The following is a 21697-nucleotide window of genomic DNA, read 5'->3' on the forward strand; positions in this document are numbered from 1 at the left end:
ACGAAAAGACAGAAATGCCCTTTATGCCAAATCTAATAGGATTTAATAGGATAAATAAATAACTTTAATGACAATTTTTATAATAATAAAAAATAAATATTTTAAATAATTAAAAAAAGTAAATATTTTTTTCAAAATTAATTATTTTAATTAAATTTAATGAAAATTGCGATTATTAATAAAAGTAATTATTTTAACAAATAATAATAAAATTATTAATATTTAAATTTTTATTAATAATGAATTAAAAATGTTATTTTTATTAATTTTAATTATTAGAAATTACTATTTTAACAAATTAATAAGCATAATTATTTAAATAATTAATAAAAAATTTCTTAATAAAAAACATACTCTCTTGTTATAAAAAATTACTGTATATTATAATTTAATTATTAATTAAATAATTAACAAAGAATAGCCATTTTTACTTAAAATAATTATTTTACTTTGTAAATAAACTACTATTACAATAAAAATTTAATAAAGAATATTCCAGTTATTAAATAAAATTATGAAAATTATTATTTTAAATATGAAAAAACCTGCAACGAAATTAAAATTAACCCCACTTAAAATAACCTTACATAAAACATATTTTATGCCATAATGATAAATAATCCTGCTTAAAAAACCTTCATATAAAACATACTTTACACCATAATGAAAAATAACCATCTCATCCACAACCTCCACAATAAACATATGTTACACCAAAATGAAAATTAAGCCTGCTTAGATCAACCTCCACAAAAATATATGTTACACCAAAATGATAAATACCGTGCTTAAAACATATTTTCAATAACGCAACAACACTAAAACTAACCATAGAATCTTATATGCAAACTTGTAACCATGTTTACACCATAACTAATGTTCTACATAATAATAACAATTAATGGTCATGGGCTATAAGTTTACAAAACAATTTAGTCATTTCTGCATATTTGTATACATTTTAAAAGGTATAATAGCTATACTAATCATACTTCCGGCAACACCACCAGCTTGGTACATCGCAATGCTCCATACTTTGAACAAAACGTCCCCTACAAATTGTACTTCATTCTTCCACCAACAAAAAGGAGCAGTGACACCAAACAAATTTCATGACTTCTTCCATTGCACCATTATAAAACCAACCAAAAGATAGTTGCCAAAATATAAATACTAAAACAACACTCAACAGATAGCTGCCAAAATATAAATATCAAATCACCTTCACAGTTATTATTATTGCACAAAAGAACCAAACTACTATTTCAGCATTAGAGCAATTTCATTTTTACCTTAACAGCAAATTTGCTTAATTTGGAATGTATCCAAATGCAAGAATGTTGCTGGTCCAAGTTGGTGAGGAATTACAATTCTGCTTAGAAGCAGTCAAAGCAAAAGATATAACTTAGAAGCAGAGGCAGAGCCTTCAAATATCGAACTCAGACTCAGCTCAGAAGTCCAGTAATAAAGCAGAGAATGGCAGAAGACGATTTGCTTGCCAGCAAAGGCAAATAGGTCATGAAATCCTGAGGAGAGCAGAGCATGTTATCGGACTATCAACAACCATCTCGTTCATAATCACATGAGAAATGAAACAAGTACTCAACCCACAGCAAATTTGTTCAGAGCACAGGACAGACAGACGACAGTCCAGAGCACCCTTCACAGCAAATTTCCAATCAGGAAGGCAGAAGCAAGTTAACTTACCAAAGACAAGCGATTTCCGGCTGTGGATTGAAGGAGGATCCCGGGGAGAATTTCCGATTAGAAGGAGACTTCAACCCTAGCTGCTTCGGTTCTGGCCTGGGAGGAATTCGGCTTTGTTGTTGCTGATTGCTCGGGCAGTGGAGTGACGGAGAATTTCCGATCAACACCTCAACCCAGTTCCGCTCTTCTTCGGGTGTGTCCAGGGAGGGATCGATACCGGAGGAGGGTTCGCCTTTTCCTGCTTCGGGTCAGCGAAGGCTTCGACGATTCTAGGGTTCGGGGGCAGCAGGATCGTGAGAGAGTGAGGGCATTAGGTAGAAATTGGGGAATAAAGATGAGGCTGTTTTCGGTTTTTCACAACTTATTCCGGATTGGGCGATGCTATTCAGCATGTAGAAGGGAGGCACCCCTATTCCTTACCTAAGCATGAAAACCATTCCGATCCGGAATAGCTATACCACATGCCCATTTCCTAAACATTGGAACGAGTATTCCGCACGGAATACGGACGGAATGGAATCTGATTTCAAGCAAACCAAACATGGCCTAAATGGACCAAACCTCATCCAAGTCAGAATAAGAATATATTGAACTTCTTCTACATTGCTTCAAATACATTAAGAATCGTCCAAACCGCACCAGATGCACCATATTTCGTCCAAATCACTCTACAAGAACCAAACTTCATCTAAATGGCTCTAAATGGACAAAAAGTTCATCCAATTCACTCCATATAGACAATGCTTCATCTAAATAGCATAAAATAAAACTGCTCCGTTAAAACAGAAATAAACGGAACATACTTTGTACAAGTCATTCCAATTAAACCAAACTTCTTACAAATCACTTCAACTATTAGCATACTTCGACCAAATGACTCCAAAGGAACCAAACTTCATCCAATTCCCTCAAAATAAATTAAGCTCCATCGAAATCCTTTATAATGGACCAATTTTTTTTCCAAATCGCTTCGAATAGGCCAAAGTTAATCCAATTTGGCTCCTAACAAAGAAAATTTTATCCAAATCGCTCCAAAAAGGCCGAACCTCGTCCAAGCCGCTTCAAATAGAGTATATTTCTTGCAAGTCGCTCCAAATAAATCATACTTCATCTAAATCACTTCAAATGAGACAACACTTCGTCCAATTTGTTGTAAATTGACCAAACTTCGTCCAGTTCACTGCAAATAAACAAACTGCACTCAATACCTTATTTGAGAGAATAAGGGTTGAATCTCCAAAAACCAACCCATAGTTAAAAGGCCTATGTTAACTTCACCATCCTGTTTTTATTTACGACATTAGAAATGTCCTTTTTTGGTGAAACATAAGGTTGTGCCATCCTCTTGACTGAGACTACTTCTCGCTTGAAAATTGACTCGATTGTACCACAAGATATCTTTAATGAATTTTTTAAAAAAGAAAACCTTATAAGAAAAGCTCATCTTAAAATTAGTGGGTTGCTTAAGACCTGTTATATTGCAATCATGGTATTCTAATTAGAATGATTGAAAATTCTAATTAAGACTGGTGAATAGAAATCTTAGCTTTTATACGGTATAAAATATTAATAAATAAGATCTTTTGAAAATTTCAATGATTTACTATCAGTCGAGAGTTCATAATTTTCATACTTAGTATATCAGTAATTTCATTCTATATTACATAAACTACTATGATATTTCAAAATATTGATGAAAAATTATTCCGATCTATGGAAATTCACGGGCATTGCCCCCTAATAATTTATATTACATGAAAACCATAGCCATTTCTATTTACGCTTTTCAGATCGATATTTGACATGATGCCACCGAATAAATATTTAAAAATGTCAAGTAAACATTTGACGGGAATTTTTTTTTCTAAAAGAAATTATTAGCAAAATATACATGAAAGAACTGAAAGTTCATGATTTTACTATTCAAAAAAGAGTAGCATGGCAGGCTTAAAAAAACGTGAACTATCAATTACTTTACAATTATCAGAAAAAAAATCATAAGAGAAAAGAGATGTAGAGGAAAGACACATGCCAGACAACCAAGAGATTTCAAGTTCAATTCACGTGGCAAGGCTACTTATGCCCCTCAATAGTCAAGTAGTATATTTCCTTATTCTAAGGTTATGATCTCCCTTGTAACTGGGAAAAAAAAACAAAAGTAAATTTGAGACATATATGAATGTACTTAGAATTATTATTATTAAACGAAACATATAATTTTGATTCTCTTCCTTTGAGTACTTCTATGTTTTCGCCCTTTTTCTATCTTTTCTTCTATTTTCATCCATTACCTGCATATACTTTTTTGATTTAGTCCTTTCGTTACTTACACCGTTAAATTGTGCTGAGTTTGAGCCACATGAGGTGCACTCATTCCATATAGACGTTAAAAAAAGGAAAAAAAAAGTCAATAAATCATAAACGAAAAATTAATTAGTTGCTGCCCACCTGAAGGGGAAAAAAAAAAGAACACTCCACCGTGAGCGTGTATATAAATACGTGAAATCCATCAATGAAATGAACCTTGGAGCTCTACTCAATAGTTTGGAGTGGGAGTGGGAGTGGAAGATGAAAAAGAAGAAGATGATTTTCTTTTCTCTTTTTTTTTTTTTGAATGGTTGTTGTGGTTTGGACTGAAGTTGCAGAGCACGAGAAGCCATTTTCTTTTTCCAGTCATTAGCCAAATTTCTTTTGCCCACACGGAGGAAGAAGCCAATTTGATTTCTATTTATAATTTATTAACTTTTCTTTTTTAATGTTAACCATATGGAATGGGTATCATATATGACAGCTGATGTGGCTCCAACTTAGCATAATTTTACGGTGTTATTAACAGAAGGACTAAAATAGAAAAGTGTATGAAGGTAAATGATAAAAATAGAAGAAAAAGGATGAAACAGAAAAGTAGTAGATAGCCAAAATCATTTTTTTTCCCTATTACTATTACTATTATTAACTAAAAAACTAAAACAGTCCGTGCGCACATTATGATGCCACGTGTGCCTGCCATATTATTTTCGAAAATTTCATCAAACTTTTTATTATTTTTTCATTTATATTCTTTTTAAAAAATGGCAATAATTTTTAATTAATTTTTTTTATAAAATGTATGATTGCACTTGTTTAATGATTAAGACTAATCTTTACTTGGACATTAACTTCGTATGATTGCACCAGTTTAATGAATAAGATTAATCCTTACTTGGGCAAACTCAACAAACTGCATGCAGGTACATCAATATCCACCCAAGAATGTGCTTTTTACCGAATACATTGAACTACATCGTGTTCGCAAAAGTGGAACATGAAGCCCTCCACCTCAAAGATTCTTGTAGGTCTTTCGAATGCGACCCCTAGCATCCCGCCTTTAGCTTGGAATTTGAGTGCCACCTTTCGGGGCCTTGAAATGCAAGGCTAGGTCACATAATCAACCGAATTCCTCATCCGCTGTGTGTTTGATGAAAGTGACCATTGAAAAACGGAGACCAACCCAACAGAAGATAGTGCAATTTTACGAACACATAAAATAAGCTAAAAACCCAAAGTAGTTTCATCAGATAGTAATTGGTGAGGAATGTTCCAGCACTACAAACTTGCACATGGTAGTTTGAAGTGCGACTCAAGTCCAGAAGAGTTAAGCCGACTTTTCTCTATCGAGAAAGAGAGATCACATCCTAATGTCCTCTTTAGCATCTAAGGACAGACAGATTCGAGGTTGTCAGACCTCATACATAGACAAGGTAAATTGAAAAACTATTAGAAAATAAAAAGGACAAACACTAAATGTGATTACTCATATAATGGGAACATCACAGGATTAAGTTTTGTAACAGTAAAATCACCAGATAATTTCAGTGTGTCCAAGATGCGCCGTAGGACAAGTCGTTTATGACAAATGCATCCTCATAAATGTAAGTTCTTCCTCTAGAATAAACACTGGAATAGGACCCTGGGTGTTTACGGTCTGAATAACAGCCCAAAGGAAAACAAAGAGACGAAAGATATTGTAAACCATAGTCAACCTGAACCCAACCATATTTCATTTATCAATTGGCTAGTCACAGTTTGATTACATCCTTAAATATTCCCAAGCATGGCCAGTTTTGCATATAACATACTGAATGTACTGAGTTACAGAAGCCGTATAACTGATGAAGATTTACAGCCTTTACCTATTTCAAGGGAGAAGGCTAATACCAAAAGAGAAAAATGGCAGCCTTCGTATACCTATTGTCAAGAAAGTATCTGCTCTGCAAGACTTCCCACTTTTTATTAAATGCAACCAAGCATTCTGAGACTTTCATGAAAAAAACAATAACACAGAGGAAAAACCACAGTAGCTTGGTTAAGATAAACAATCAATCAATCAATCTCTGACCATGGCTAAATTGGGGACTTCAGAAGAAAGAATTACTTAAGGAATTTGGTACCTACTAGAATTGGTTCAACCATCGCTCAGTAGAACCAAAGAACCTGCAGACAGGAGTCCAAGAATAAGTAACCTAAACATGGAAATCAGACTAACAAAGTTGAAACTGAGTTGAAAATCAGTCAACAGGAAATGAGGTGAAATGGACCAACTCTCACAAATAAGTTAGCAAACGACCCTTTTGTCTAGTCACCAGAAATCTAACTAATATTACGGAAAACGGTCTAGAAATTTCAACATAGGATCTGCTAGTCATTCTTCAAATGCATTTAAGCAAAGCCAACAACGAAGATATTCTGGGATGTAAATTTCAGTCACATCAAAGTATCATCTAGGAAAAGACAACTGTTATGCTTCCACATATTGGCCAGGTAGGTTATGACCAGCTTGGATACTCAACTTGCGAGAAAATGAGGAGCAATCTGCAAATGTTTTCAAAGAGATGTTCTTACATGAGAAAATGAGGAGCAATCTGCAAATGTTTTCAAAGAGATGTTCTTACATCTTGTTTTTCATATCAACATCGAAACCTTTTCTCAAATCTTTCTAACACGTAATATGTTCGGCAATGTGTCTTTAAAATTATGTTTGACCAGCAGCAGACGCTTAACCAGCAATCTTGACTGGATAACAGCTCTTCGTAGTATGGCTGTTTGTAATTGCAGGCAATATGTGGTAGGGATGATTGGTGCCTATGAGATATATATATTTATATATCACTTAATTTTATTCAGAACACCTTAGCCCAAATACAATAACAGCTTGTTTCATGTTTTCAAAGGTCATTTCCTAAATATTGCCATGAGTCCAGAATAGCATGTAATGACTATAAAAAGGAAATAGTTTGGATGATACACTGCCAACATCCACAAGCTCTAGAAAAGGGAAAATACAATAAAACAAGCAGAACTGAAATCTAATCCACCTTTCATTAATTGCTATATTGATATAGACAGTCAAGGCATATCCAATTGCAGTATTTAAAGAGGTATCTCTTACTAGAACGGACTAAACACTCACCAGCTTCCCCCGTTATACAATGAAAGTAGCAAGTAGTGCATGTAATACAGCCCAATAGATGATTATACCAAGCCGCAAAACAGGTTGCCGCATCAATGCCCGATCGCAAGAAACCCTGGAAAATTATCTCATTATATCTCTGACATTAAGGCTTCACAGAGCTAGCAAAAGATATGAGGTATGCTTGATCCGTACCACAACCCATCAACCATGTCTGTCACGCCTCTCGTAAATTTTGGGACAATTCTTGATGTTGCAAGGGACTTGAATCCATGAACTGGTTGAGGAAGGGAAAAAGAACCGTTATTAAAACTAGACTTTCTGGCCGAACAAAGTGCGGTTTTGTGCAAAAGTTTGTACGAACTAATTAAAAAATATATATATGTAAGCAGATGGACTATATTTAGGGGGGAAAAAGATAATTGAAGGTTACTGGGTTGAGAGAAAGGAAGTATGATAAAAATGAGGGAGAGAAGAGAGACAGAAAGTCGGGATGTTGAAAGAAAGATGTGAAATGTAGTGGTGAATGAGTTGTAAAGGGGAATTCTTAAAGGATATTTAAATTGACCAATTAACCCCCAACTTCTCATCAAATGGTTTGAAACTTTTAGTAATTACTTACGCAGGCATTCATGGAAACTCGATGTTAGACTAATGAATAAGCTCTCTCATTTGTATTAATATAGACAAGGCAAAGTAAGTGTTACAAAAGAATTCCAGGCAGAGGTAAAGTGATATTTACCTTTATTATCATCTTCATCTTCTAACCTAGTACTGCCGCCTGGATCCATGTCAATGGCAATTGCAAGTTGGTCGTTATTAGGTTTCCTTAAGCTACGAACTTGAGGAGCAGTGGAGACAGAGACTGCTCTCTTGTTAATCTGCATGTACGACCAACAAATTAAACTCAGAATCAATCATGTTCAGTGACTGGCCCTCAAATCTGATATATAATGTTGAAGACAATAAAGAACTAGTCACATGCAAATTTTTAATTATCTGTTTGGTTATCACAAAATGGAACTTATATATAAGAGTTGTCTAGATAATGTTATGATCCTCATCCTGAGTCTGCAGAGATAGCCGAGGAGATTTATCCATCTCGAAGTACAGAAAAGCAATTACATCAAGTAAATAATGCATTTTTGTATAATTAGCTAAATGCAGTGTTTACCAACACTACTTAAAATTACCAAAAATAATTATTAGTTTAATTAAGAAAGTAGTAGTGTCTTGGAAAGTGGTGAGTTTTCCATGAAAACAACTAGCTTATTCAGGAAAGGAAATTACTTGAAACAACTACATATTATTGACTTTTTTAGCACATGAACCAGGCCATGATATTACTATTTGCAAATGCAAGAGATTCTTATCTTGATTAATATTGGAGGATTGATGATTCTTCAGAAAATAGTGGATAAAACGTTCCAATTTGATTAAATAATTAAATGCAATAAATTAATTCACTAGAAAGTCGATAATATTAATTATTGTCATGATATGTTATTTCTTTCCCATAAGATTAATTGTTTTGCATGGAAATTCACCATTTCTATGGCATCAACATTTCTTTAAAGAAGTCATTATCTCTGGTAATCTAGAGACCCTAGGGCACCAATTTAACTACATTAATCCCTAGGGCACTATTTTAGCTAAACCTTAATCGCTTGGACCTTTAATAATATCAATCAGCTGCTGCTTTCTTAAGATTTCCACTTCTCTCACATGTAAGATCCTATGAACAACATGCTTCCCAGTTCTTTGAGACCACACGAGAAAAGAGGCTTGCAACACAATTTTAAACTCTATCAAGACAAGAACTGAAACTAGCATGACAACCCAAAGGATTTTCTAGCTTCACCAGTTTCTCATCGCTTCCTCTCATGATTTCCTACCATAAATTGTAAAAGAGTTCAACTTTCCTTAAGACATCTCTTTCGCTTGCAACATGAAACTTGAGACTATCGAGACAACATAAGGGTACAAGAAAGTGCCATGTACTTTTCAAGCAGAGAAAGTGATAAAAGATGAACTAAGCATATAAATTCTGTTACATTTTAATTCTTAGTATGTATTTTTTTTTTTTCACATAGTTTGGCACTTATTTTGGTGGATGTCATGCATTGTAAAGACTATCTGATGGTCCAAATGGCAAGAGTAACCTGTTTACAGTGACTCCAAATTTTACTCTTTTCTATTCTGCTTTTTGATAAGTTACAAGTACTCCAGTCATCACCCATGCACAAAAAAGACCCTAGATGAAAGAAAGTGATTGTAGCAAAAGATATATCATGATGAGCACAACACTACCGGTTTCATACTTACATGATTACTAATTAATTAATATTGCAGAAAAGTACAAGGATAAATTCGAACTGAACTTGCAGACAGACTTACCGCTGGTTCAATTTCCACAATTTCAGAAGTCAAGCCACTTGCACGTCCAGAATCTTCAGAGCCTTGGAGCAAATTCAATTGTGATTCCTTCTCACGTAAAGACTTTTCAAGAGTTAGTTCATTCCGCTTCAACTCCTCTATTTTACTTCTCTCAGCTTGCAACAATGCATCCTTGTTTTCAGATGCAACACGCAAACTCTCCAACTCAGATACAACAGATGCCAACCTCTTCTGAAGCAGCTCCTTGTACTCCTGTACTTGATCAGTTTTCTCATAATCAAGTTCGTATGACGCCACCCGGGAGATCATGCTATCGAACCATGTCAAGAACTCAAATAACTCCCCCGAATCTCTATTGTTGCTCAACTGTGTTGCAGCAAGAACATCATTGGTGCACCTAGTGACCTCTTGCCTTAAGAAAGATATCTCGGCATCCTTTTCTTTCATTTGTATTTGAAGCTTCTCAACCTCAGCAAGAAGACTAGTGGAGAAATGGTGAAGCTCATGAAATTTACTCATAGTTACAGAAAGCTTTTTCAGAGCCTTTCCCCGAGATACTTCTAGGTCCTTCACAACCAGATCCTTCTGTTGTACGACACTCTCCAGCTCTTCAATCTTTTTCGTCAAATCATCCATCTGCAACTCCTCCTCATCAAGTGCTTGCATCAGGGCCTCAATTTCTGCAGCCCACGGAAACAAACATCAGTATCATCCATGTTAGGAAACATTTCATACAATGCAATAAAAAGGAACAGGTTGAATGTAACTGCTAACCTTGGTCTTTCGAAGCCAGCAATTTTGTCAGCAATCTGAGCCTCTCCTGTAACTCTTGAGCAGCCACTTCCCCATCTTGCATTCTCCGCACCTTTTCCTCCAATAAGCTCCGTTGTTCCTCCGCTGCCATTACCTGCTTCTCCAAATCAAGCACAAGAGCTTTCGTTGATTGAAGATCTAACGAGTAACCCGTTGCAGTAGCTTCAGCTACTTTGATTTGACCGACAAGCTCCATGCAAATCCTATCCTTCTGGATGTCCTTCTCTTGAAGCTCTTTCTGCAAATCTGCAACTCTGTTCTTCAACTCCTTTAGGGTAATTTCCATAATGTCAGCTTTGGCATAAGCTAAAGACTTTGCTGCTGAGATCATTCTGTCTGCAAAACTACTGACAGACTCCTCAGAGGAGAGATGAGCATGATCATTAGAAGAAAATCCTTCAGAGGTAAATATTGTTGCATTCCTGTTAACTCCCCGATCTTCGATGGACAAACTGTTACCAGTCAATGCAGCATTGCTGTTTTCAATTTCCATGAGAGAAATAGAGCATGCTTCATAGAGCAAGGCCATGTTCCTACGCAAGGAAACAATTGCCATGTCTTTTTCTTTATGAGCTGATATAAGATGTTTTATATCTTTCTCCGTTACTTCAGATGACTCCTTTCTAGAGACTATTTCATGGCAAACAACACTCAATTTTTCAGAAAGACTGGTAGCTTGTTCTTGCAATTGCGCCAAGTGTTTTTTCAAACTTTCCTTGAGAACCCCAAATCCTAAAAAGAAGTCTTGCAGGTGATTTCCAACAAAACTACAGTCTTCGAGAAGATTCCCGTCAAGCTGCTCCAACATCTTGGAGTCTGCCTCAGGATAGGCGAATGGGAAGTTCTCCTGAAAAGTAGACCCACATTAGGACATAGAAGGGCAAAATAAGGACTAGTCTATGCCAAAAACAATAACGAAACATCAGGTGACATTAAAATACAAAGATAGGGCAGTGACCATGGCAAAAGTATAATGTAGATTATGTACCAATTATATCACTTTATTATACATGGAAAAGTACCATAATCTCAAAATGTGAGAAAAGAAGTAAAAATTTACAAAAATAGAGCTCTAACATGCACATTTACAAGTAAAAGAGAAAATTCACATATAGTGTAATAATGGGTAGCAGGGTTGATACCTGATGAAATTTATGGAGATCTAAAGCCCCAAAAATGCTGGAGATAGTCAGCCTTATCCCATCATCACTAGCCTCATTTTGCTGTAGACTTGACCCAATTGCTGTTTCTACCATTTTAAGGATCTCTCTGTCACGTGACAGAACATCAGTCATTGAACTTTCAAAATCAGAGAAGACCTTCCTGAGCAGCCCTACTGCAGACTTCAACTTCGTAAGCTCTGAAAAGATGCTCCTTTTTTCCTCTGACTGATAACATGATAAATCATTCAATTGAAAAATAGCTGCATCTTTTTCCTCAGAAAGTCTGGTAATTTCAGAGGCTGCTTCTGCTATCTGCTCTTGCAGACCATCATTTCTCTCTTGAACTTCATTCAACTCTGCAAGTAGTAGCTCTGCAGCTCTTCTTGACTTCTTTGACTCCTGTTCAAGGGATACCGCAGCCACCCGCAAGTCAGAGCACATTTTCTTAATTTGTTTTAATTTCTCAACAGGATCACTAGAATCAACTTGCACTCCTACATCAATGTCTGCCAAAGTTCTTAAAATCAAGCCCATCATGTGTTCTTTATCTTGCCAATAGCGCTCAGCTTCTGTTAACTGATTCTTCAAATAAGAAATCTCAGATTCAAGAGCACCCACTCTCTGTGGGTAAGAGGACAGCTCCTGGATCCTTTGCTCATACCTGGCAAGAGCATCTTCCCTGCGGTTGACCTCAGATTTCAACCTATCAACTTCAGTGTTCAAATCTTCAATGGTATTTTTCAAAACATCGCGCTGCTGCACCAAGGACTTTCCTTTCCTAACAGCAACATTCAGCTTCTCTTTAACAGAAGCACATTTCTGCTCTTCCATGTCAAGTAGGCTTTGCAAATCATCACGTTTCCTCTCTAGAGCTCCAACTAGATCGATCAAGGAGTTGTTCTTCTCCAAGAACTCGTCTCTCTGCTCCTTCACCTGCATCAATTCCCCCAAAGCATCCTCTACCTTGTTCTTCAACACCACAATCCCCTGGTTCTGTTCCTCTGTGTCCATTGTCTCTCTTGTTCTTAGTTTGGGGCCAGCTGCATCAGCATTCCTATTAACAGGTACATCTCCATCTGAAACCAAGGGATCAGAAGAAACAGCAGCATATTTCTCAATAAGTTTCTTCAGCAATACAGCCAAGATCTCAATATTTGAGCCACCAGAACAGAAATCCTCTGTAACCTGATCAAGCAACACTTCACTAACCATATCTTGCAACTTTCGTATCTCCTGTTCAATTCTCTGGGCATTCTCCTTTTTTTCAACCTTCCGAGCTAATTCTTCATGCAATTGACTCCTTTCAGACAGCAGATTGTCTTTCTCAACCTCGAAATGATGGACCTTACCAGAAAGTTCCTCATTATTCTGGGTCAACATCTCCAATCTTTGAGAGAGATCCACTCTCTCACGCACAAGAACATCAATCTCATTCTGAAGGTTTGATATTCTATGGTGAGAATCTTCAAGATCAGAGGTGAGTGAATTACAATATGTTTCAATTTCATCAATCTTCTGCTCAAGAGACACTCTATCATGGTGAGCCTGAGAAAGTGCATTGGCCAGCCACTCAATCTTCTCCTCTGGCTCTACAGACCGCACATGCATAGGCACATTGATCCTGTCCAGAAGTCCTTCCCATCTCTGCACCAAATTGTTCCTTTCCATCAATGATTGCTCAAGCATCTCATTTTGCTCGGCCAACCCATAAAATTTACCCTGCAGTTCATCATATTTTCTTCGCAGGTCATCACTTGGGTTCAAGCTTGGCTGCATGTCTTCTCTCCAGGCATCCATGACTGCAAAACCAGTATCTGAGTATGAACCTCCCACTGAGCTCTTCTGATCCAAATCAGCAGGAGGCAAAGCATTTCCAGTGACTGATCTTGCTAACCAATCCACTTTTTCAATTATGTCTTTGAAATGAAAATGCTCAGGCAGATCAAGATCTTCCAAAATCTCTTCTATCCTTTGCAGCAATGAATCTTTCAGAAGAAATGACTCCCTTAAAGCTGTAGCTGAGTTGCGGATGTATGAGAGTTCAGATTCCAGAGCTTCCACACGCTCACCTGCCTCTGAATAACTCACCAGTTTAGCCTCAACCTCATGGACTCTAGCTTCTTTCAACTCTAGCTCCTTCAAGCATTTTTCAAGTTCACCGGATGTCTCTGCAAGTTTCTGCTTTAGATGATCTCGTTGTACAACTAAACCTTTCCCCTTAGCAACTGCTATGCTCAGCTTTTCTCTGATAGAAGATACTCGCTGTTCTGATTGCTCCAGTTCAACAGCCTTCTCCTTTAGTTCTGCTCGAGCAGCAACAAGGGCTTCTTCAGCCTGGGTCAAGCTTTCCCTCAGAATAAGGATTTCACCCTCATGCTGAAGATTCAAAGAGCTTGATTGGTTCAACTTTTCCTGCAATTCTGTTAATTGCACCCTGTTATATTCCATATCATCACTGGAAAGACCAATATGCTTATTTGCCTCTGCACATTTCTTAAATAGAGCATGAATAAGTGACTCCAAAAGGCGAAGTGGGCGTTCACTCAAATTGCATTCTGCTGCCTCCAGCTCCAGTACACCTCCAACAGCTGTTATCAACCTATGAATTGAATCCATATCAATGCATCTGGCTTCCAATTCCTGGATATCCTGCATTCTAGCAGATAGCTTGGACTGAAGGGCAATAACTTCAGACCCAATTTGCTGCCTCTCACCCAGAATACTTCTCAGTCTTTCCAAAAGAGAGTCATAATTACTGTCATCTAGAGTATCTGACACTTCTTTTTCTTCTGTTTGTACCGCATATTGTTCCATGGACCCAGATGAGGACAACACAAGTTCTCTAAGCTTATCATAGATGCTGTGCAGTCTACTAATAGCCAAGTCACTCTTTCCCTGCGAAATAAGCAATTTCTCATTCACTTCTTGGTACAGGTCGTCAAATGCTTTCTGATCTTTGTCAACACATTTCAATTTTTCCTGCAAGTCTTCAATCACCTTGATAGCCGCACTAATGGAAGAAGCCACATATCTACCCAAATCCACATCATGAAAAGTTCGAGCTGATATCAATGACGTATAGGCCTCAAGCTTCTGAACTGATTCAAAAACTTCAGAAGCGACAGCTGTCCACCTTAGCTGGCTTATCACTGCACTTTCAGCTGCCTCTCTTTGCAAAGTTTCCAATTGTCCAACCAAGAAAGATTCAATGTCCCCTGAAGTGTGCTGCAAGTCATGCAACTGATTTTGCAAATTGCTAACTTTGGATTCATAATCTTTAAGCTTCAAAATAAGCTGATTGTTTTCTGCTCTTAGAGGGATATCTTGCAGCTTAAGTTCTTCACATACAGTCTCAAGCTGAGTTTTCTTGATTTCACTGTCATACAGTTGTTGCTTTATCACTTCGTACAAAACTCCAAGCTCAATGCTGAGTGCATGGATAGAGTCCGCATGTTCCTTGAAGATCTCACTTTGAGCCCCCAGCTGCTCAACTTTGACATCTGTGGTCCTCCTGTGCTTAAGCTCTCTACTGAACAGCAGAGTAGCATGCTCGACATCAAGACCCAATTGCTTAGCCATCATTTTCAAATTTCTGATTTGCTCCCTCGATGACATATATGGATCTACATGTGACTGATCTTCCATTAAAGACTCTGTCTCTTGGTTTTGCTCACTGAGATGTCCCTTCGACTCAAAGGCTTGGATCAGTTTTGATATCCCAGGCCCAGTCCCTTCATCTGACTTGTTTGGGTATGTGGAATTAGAATGCATCCCCTCAATCGCCTTTTCAAGTTTCTGCAGCATCTTATCAAGTTCCAATGAGTGTCCCCTCAGAGCTTCAAATGCAGAGGAAGCAGCGGAGATTTGCTGACCAACAAGCTCAACAGGAGGCCACATTGTCTGCTGACTCAATACTGACTCGGCTACTGGAAAGGTAGCTCCATAGACTTGGTTTATGAGGGCTTCATCAAAATTTTGAAATTGGTTAACAGCATCCCCAGCAAACGAATCTGCTTGGAATTGCTTGTTATTTAAGTCACTTATCTTGGCTGTATACATATCTATGGTGCTGCCGAGAGACCTGTTTTCCTCTGCAAGCTTTTCAAGGCTAATTATTTTTTCTTTCAGTTCATCCTCACTCCGCATGCGCCCTTCCTTTTCTGAGGAAAACTGCTCCTTAATGAGAAGAAGCTCGGATGAGAGTCTCTCACACTCACGACCGAAAAACTCCCGCTCCTCCTTGGTCTTTTCCAGCTCCCTTGACACTGCGCCAAGGCTCTCTGAGAAGTTGTCTTTCTCAATCTGCAATACCTCGAGCAAACGCTTGGAATCAGCTGAAGTAGTGTATAGCCTCTCATTTTCATGCACAAGGCCTTCCTTCTCTTCCTCAAGTTTGTTGCCTCTATCTGTCGCTGAAGAAAGAGCATCATCTAATATTGAAAGTTGTCCCCTGAAACTGGCTACCATATTCTGGTACTCAGCTAATTCAATGGACAGCTTCTCATTTACATGGGACATGTTTTTCTTTTCCTCCTCCTGTATGTTCCACTCCTCAGTAACAGATGCAACATCCCTGCTTAGTTTATGGTTTTCCATCTGAAGTGCTGCTAATGCACTCTTGCAATCAGCTAATTCAATGGACTGACTCAAAAAATTCTGCTGTAAATCTTCCAGAGCAGTCTGGAGTCCATGTACTCTCTCATGAAGTTCCTCAGCTTCCAACTTCTTAGCATGCAGCTGGTTTTGGAGATCATCTCTCCCACTAATAACAGCCTGAAGTTCAGATTTCAACAATACAAGCTCCTCAGTTAGGCTCTCATTCTTCTCACTAAATGCATCTACTGAATTATGAAGCATGGAAATCTCATTAACAAACTGCTGCTGACAGCTATGAAATCCCACCTGAAACTTGGAATTTTCCTCAAGTTGCCAGCAAAGCACATCTGTTGTGATATTAGCCAAAAATAATTCTTCTTCAAACTGCTCGATGACACTTGGATGGATGCACTCTGGAACCACTGCGCCACCATTTCTCTGGGCATTTCCATCAGAAACAAAATATCTGGATGCCAGCAGTAAATTATAGTCATCTTCTCCAAGTCTCTTTACCACATCTATGAGTTGGGAAAGGCTAATCGAGCCAGAATCGGCACACTGGGATACAGTTAACCCAGTTGATGTTGCACTTTCACTTTCCAAATGGCCTTCACAGCTATTGCCTTTATATCCTTGACCACCCAAATCTTGACATCGCTCTTTGAGTTCTCTGACGTTCACATCGGTTTCATCACATTTCCTATTTAAACTACTACATTCATTAAAGACCGAGTTCTCAATACCAGTTCTATCTTCCCTCTCCTGATCTCCGCATTCGTGACTAATTTTCGAAAATCCATCTGCTTCAAGCACAGATGAGGAAGGATGGGAAAACTCATCACAGCCGTGAGCAAGAACAGCTGATGCAGAAGACTCTTCTGCTTGGACCATTTCATATCTTGCCTCTTCAACATGTCCTGAGGTTGACTTGGGGAAACATTGCAGTTCTGAAGTCACTGCAAGTTCGGACACTGGGGCCCTTCTATCTGCGCCATGGTCCAGCTCACCATCTCCACTAAATTGAGCTGGACCCAAAGTATCAGCTTCTTGCATTGCCCCTACCTAGCATTAAGCAACAACCGATAAGTGAGCATTAAATTATTTATACATAAAAAAACACAAATATTAACGTAAACTCCTCTCACAATTCAAGAAGTCTATTGTCTTGATAACCCTAAAACGGAAGAAAAGCACAACATATATCGCTTACCTGAGATCCCTTCGCATTTTTCAAGGATCCAACCAATATATATTCATGCGAGAGCAATGACTCCTCATCTTCTGTACTCTCCATGCTGTCCGCAGCAGCTGTTTCCCCTGGCGTATCATCAATACTAGCTGGAGCAACACTACTTGCACTGGGGGGTATACTGATAAGAGGAAGTTTCTCTTCAGAGTCCAGAACTTCAGGGACTTCTGTAGATGAAAATTCACCATCGACTGTTCCCACACTAGTACTTTCTCCTTCAACCTGTCCTGCAGATGAGATGGGTTTATCTGCATCTAAATCTCTCGAAGATGGCCCAGCAACTGTACGAATTTCCGAAGACACACTGGGTACTTCAGAAACCACTGAATTGTCTGATGCAGGTGGCACTGAACTAGATGCAGGTATCACAGCAGGATCAACGCACTGTGAAGCAGCTTCCACGTCAATATCTTGTGGTTTGGAGGCGGCATCAACTGCATTAGACTCAAGCTGCTCTGATTTACTGGGCTTCTTTGTGGATTTTCCTTGGCTAGTTTCTCCCTTTCCATCTTTTTTCTGGCGGAATTGTTGAAGCTGATCATGGGAGAAGAGACAAGTGAGATGGCTGAAAGAAATGCGACTATTCTAATTTTCTATCTTCCTGTAAATAACAGAAACTCCATCTCTGGGTGAACGGGGACATACTTACACAGGCGTACAATTTTGATATAATCCGTCGGCGCCACTACAACTATTTCATTTCTGCTGGTTTCATGACTCGCGTAAAGTAAACTAGTGAATGCCATTACTTTACTTCTATCAGCTTTATCTCAAGCTCGACTACAAAGAACATTTATTCAACGTATATAAAGTCGCAACCATAAAATTAGATCCACACAACCTAAAAAGAAGAACTCCAGGTTATTGAAATGAACGATACGAACACCCATCCCACAAGAAGGGGGAAAAAAACAAAACAAAAACGTGCAGTTAGAGCATTTTCATCAAATAGAATATGACCTTCTTACGTCCAGCTGCGAGGAGATCAGTCCTGTTCTTGTTCTTCTCCATTCACAGGGCCGCCGATTCTTCCCCGACAGAATTCCCTCAGATCACCAGAATCATTACCACTTTAAAAGCAGTAAGCAACACACGATCATTTTATATAATTTTGCGTACAGGGCAAAACAATTGCAAGTTAAGCAGCAATCTTTTTACAATGTTAGACTGAAAATGATACAGTAAACAATACTGACCTCAACTATGGGAGCAGCTATCTCGGAAGCCGCAGATTTCAGATCAAAACCCTTAATAGAATCCAACGATTTTCCTCCATTTCGCCCCGGCAAACAGAACTTTAAAAGCACTCGCTTGAGCCCTAACTGCCACAGAACAGCCAAACTAGCAGGGGGGTTGCGCAGAGAGCAAACGCGATCGGAAAAGCTTCCAAGCAACAAACCAAGCGGCAATTCAATTCAATTCAGCACCACCTCGAACTTGCTTGTTTAGATCTGAAGGGAGCGGGGATTGGTCCGATTAGGAAGGAGTAAGCGTCAATCGCACTCAAGCTCGCTCTCAATGCGGGAGGCGTGCTTCATTCGTTGATCTGAACGCGGCGGGAGAAGCTCCGTCTTCTCCTCTTCTTCTTCGAGAGGTTAAACTGTCAATTTCTGTGAGACAGAGAAGACAACACCCAGAGGGACGATTTTGAAAAGGGGTTAGATGCAGAGTTTCCCCTAACTATGGACTCGATTGCAATAACCCCTGATGTTTGTATTTTTGTAATTTGCGCCCCAATATTTTGAGATTCTCAAACTAGCCCCTTGCATTTTAGACATTCAACCGGCCTCCCAAAATTCAGTTACTTGCAGCTAATCGGACCAGTTTTGGATTCACATTTCACACCACACGATGTTCCTGAGCAGTTATAACTAGGTGAGATTACCATTAACCCAACAACCTAAGTAATAGGATGAACCCTTATACGGAGGGAGTCACCTAATTTAAAGGAATAGAATAGTAAATGTCTCAGTAATTCATAAATCATTATGCTATATAGAAAAAAATTACAACAATCTCTGTAAAATATGTAAAAGTGAAGACAATGAATCAATGCGCCACATCTAAGGTTTACGTGGAGTGACCTTATGTTTCACAGCTAATAGAGAAGTGGCAAATGTAAATATGATATGTATATATGTATATATGTATATGTATATATTGTGAAAGGATGTCACGACAATTGATTCTCACTTAAGGTATCCATTTAAAATGATATTGAGAACACGTTACAATTTTTTAAGTTGTCTTGACTAAACCAATTATCTATGAGGTGGAATTTTCACAATATTGTGGTAATTTTTCGAAATGAAATTGATGAGATACCTTTTTAAGCTTCCATGTTTGGTGGACCTTGATGAATAGAATTATTGAGAAAATAGTTCCAGCATTTTCAAGAAGATCATTTGGACTTCTATATACTAGAGTGCATCGAAAAAATAAATTGCCCCTAAAATCACCATGTTGGAGTTTTTCTCAAGTAAAACCAGACCTTTCAATTTTGATTTTAAGAATCACAACATTACGTTTTTTCACGAATCAAGCTAAACCGTTACCATGGCTGTTAAATGTTGACGTGGCTTGTCCCTCATGGCATTTTTATATACTTACTTTTAATTTTACATACTTGTATGCTTTATTATACTTTTAAAAAAAAAAAAAAATGTATACGACCAAAATCATGCAAGATATTGCTTTAAAAAATATTATTATGTTATATCTAGCATTAAAAAGTAAACTCATGCATCGCATGCACGAAGCTTTACAAACGTGGTTGTTAGACTCACGAGTTGAATCGTAGAATCGCACGATTCTACGATTCACAGGGGGACTAGCGATTCTAATCTCACCTTGGGAATCAAAATCTTAGAATCGTGGTAGGATCGCGTCCAAAGTTGTATAATCGTAGAATTGGTGCGATTCTACCGATCCTACATTAGGCTCAAAACTAAAAATTTGACCTAGCCTAATCCAGTTGTTCGGCCCATAGAGCAGCCTGATTGGATTTTTTTCCCCTTCTAATGATCGATGAATGAATAGAGAATCGACTCCTCACTTTTGAGCTCTATTGAAGTCTTGATTATCAAAGAAAGAAAAGACTCCACCCATAACTTCTCCTATTGCTCAAATCTTGCCTTCTCCTATTGAAATTGCCTTCATCCCAAGCTCAAATTGCCGATTGTAATCGTCGTCCTTCCTTCTTCGATTGAAATTGCCGATTGTAATTGTCATCCTTCGAGCATTGCTATGTGCTACTGTGTGCTTTGAGCTCTCCGTTGTTGCTCTGCTGTACGTTGATGATGTTGGTGTTGGCAATGAAGTTTTGGATGACATTTGATTTGTTTGTTCATCATATGTTATGTTGTTAGCTTTCTATTTTTATTTCGAGACATTGAGTTATGAACTGTGATTTGGTTTCTATATATATGTTATTTTTTAGTAACATGTAGAATCTTACGATTTACGATTAGATTATATGATTCGCGATTCCATGACCCTCGACCGATTCTAGTTAGAATCGCGATTCTAACAACCTTGTTTACAAATATACAATTTCTTGTTTGCTAACTATTTGACGCAACGCGAATCACGGTTTCTTAAGCCTAAATCTGAATTTAGACTCAAAGGGAGTAAAAAAAGTTTAATCCCTATAGAAATGCTGAAAACAAAGAATTATAGAAAACTCAAAGTATTATTAAGCAATAGATGAAATTGACTTAATTAGTATTTTGGCCATAGGAATCGGAATTTAATAGAGTCTAATCAAGTGTCCTTAAGCTTGATTAAGCGTAAGTAGTCACAATTAAGTGTATGGTCGAATTTGTATGTATTAAATCGAGTCAAAATAGGTCAAACCGTGAAATTGACATGTTAACTTGTAATAATCATGCATATTTGACTTAATTAGACGGGGCTAACGGTAATTAGATACGACTAGGATGTCTTAGATTCTTAGGAAGGTCCTCTAGAGGGCGGTCACTATAACCCAGGATTTCCTAAACCGGATTAAAGTTAACCATTTGATTTAATTGGATTAACAATTCAATTTTTGAGTGTAAATTGATTAAAAGATATAACCATGTATATTGGCACATGTTATCGTGATTAAGGGTAATTAACCCATTAATTGAGTCTTAGGATCTAAATTAAAGATCAAATTGATCTTGAAGTATTATGATCATTTTTTTTAGAATTTTGGGGATTAATTGGCTAATTAATGTAAATAAGGCCATGTTGATAAAATTAGACAAAAACCGAAAAACCGTGTATAAAAACAAGAAGACATATTTTTCTAAGTTATGGCCATAGGTCCATTTTTCCTGT

At 37.7% G+C, this 21697-nt stretch overlaps 1 protein-coding gene and 1 long non-coding RNA gene across 3 annotated transcripts; both read right to left on the bottom strand.

Annotated features, from left to right (window-relative positions):
• Positions 1-805: 805 nt before the first annotated feature.
• On the bottom strand, positions 806-2069 carry LOC116212479. Its single transcript, XR_004157857.1, has 2 exons — positions 1708-2069; positions 806-1526 (listed from the first exon to the last, which is right to left on the bottom strand). It is a non-coding gene; the product is annotated as an uncharacterized LOC116212479 (long non-coding RNA).
• Positions 2070-5724: 3655 nt separating this feature from the next.
• LOC116211237 (centrosome-associated protein CEP250) lies at positions 5725-19006 on the bottom strand. Of its 2 annotated transcripts, XM_031545526.1 has the most exons (11): positions 18571-19006; positions 18335-18444; positions 17336-17908; positions 16432-17187; positions 11509-16302; positions 10328-11213; positions 9554-10233; positions 7899-8037; positions 7352-7433; positions 7157-7271; positions 5725-6180 (listed from the first exon to the last, which is right to left on the bottom strand). In XM_031545526.1, exons 2-10 carry the CDS (start codon positions 18383-18385, stop codon positions 7169-7171), a joined length of 8064 nt encoding a protein of 2687 aa, XP_031401386.1. In that variant the 5' UTR covers positions 18386-18444; positions 18571-19006; the 3' UTR covers positions 5725-6180; positions 7157-7168. The 2 variants fall into 2 exon arrangements, with proteins under 2 accessions (XP_031401386.1, XP_031401385.1); XM_031545525.1 differs by having other exon boundaries at positions 11509-17187.
• Between the last annotated feature and the right edge of the window lie 2691 nt (positions 19007-21697).

This window comes from Punica granatum, chromosome 6 (genome assembly GCF_007655135.1).
Source record: "Punica granatum isolate Tunisia-2019 chromosome 6, ASM765513v2, whole genome shotgun sequence".
Lineage (NCBI taxonomy): Eukaryota > Viridiplantae > Streptophyta > Magnoliopsida > Myrtales > Lythraceae > Punica > Punica granatum.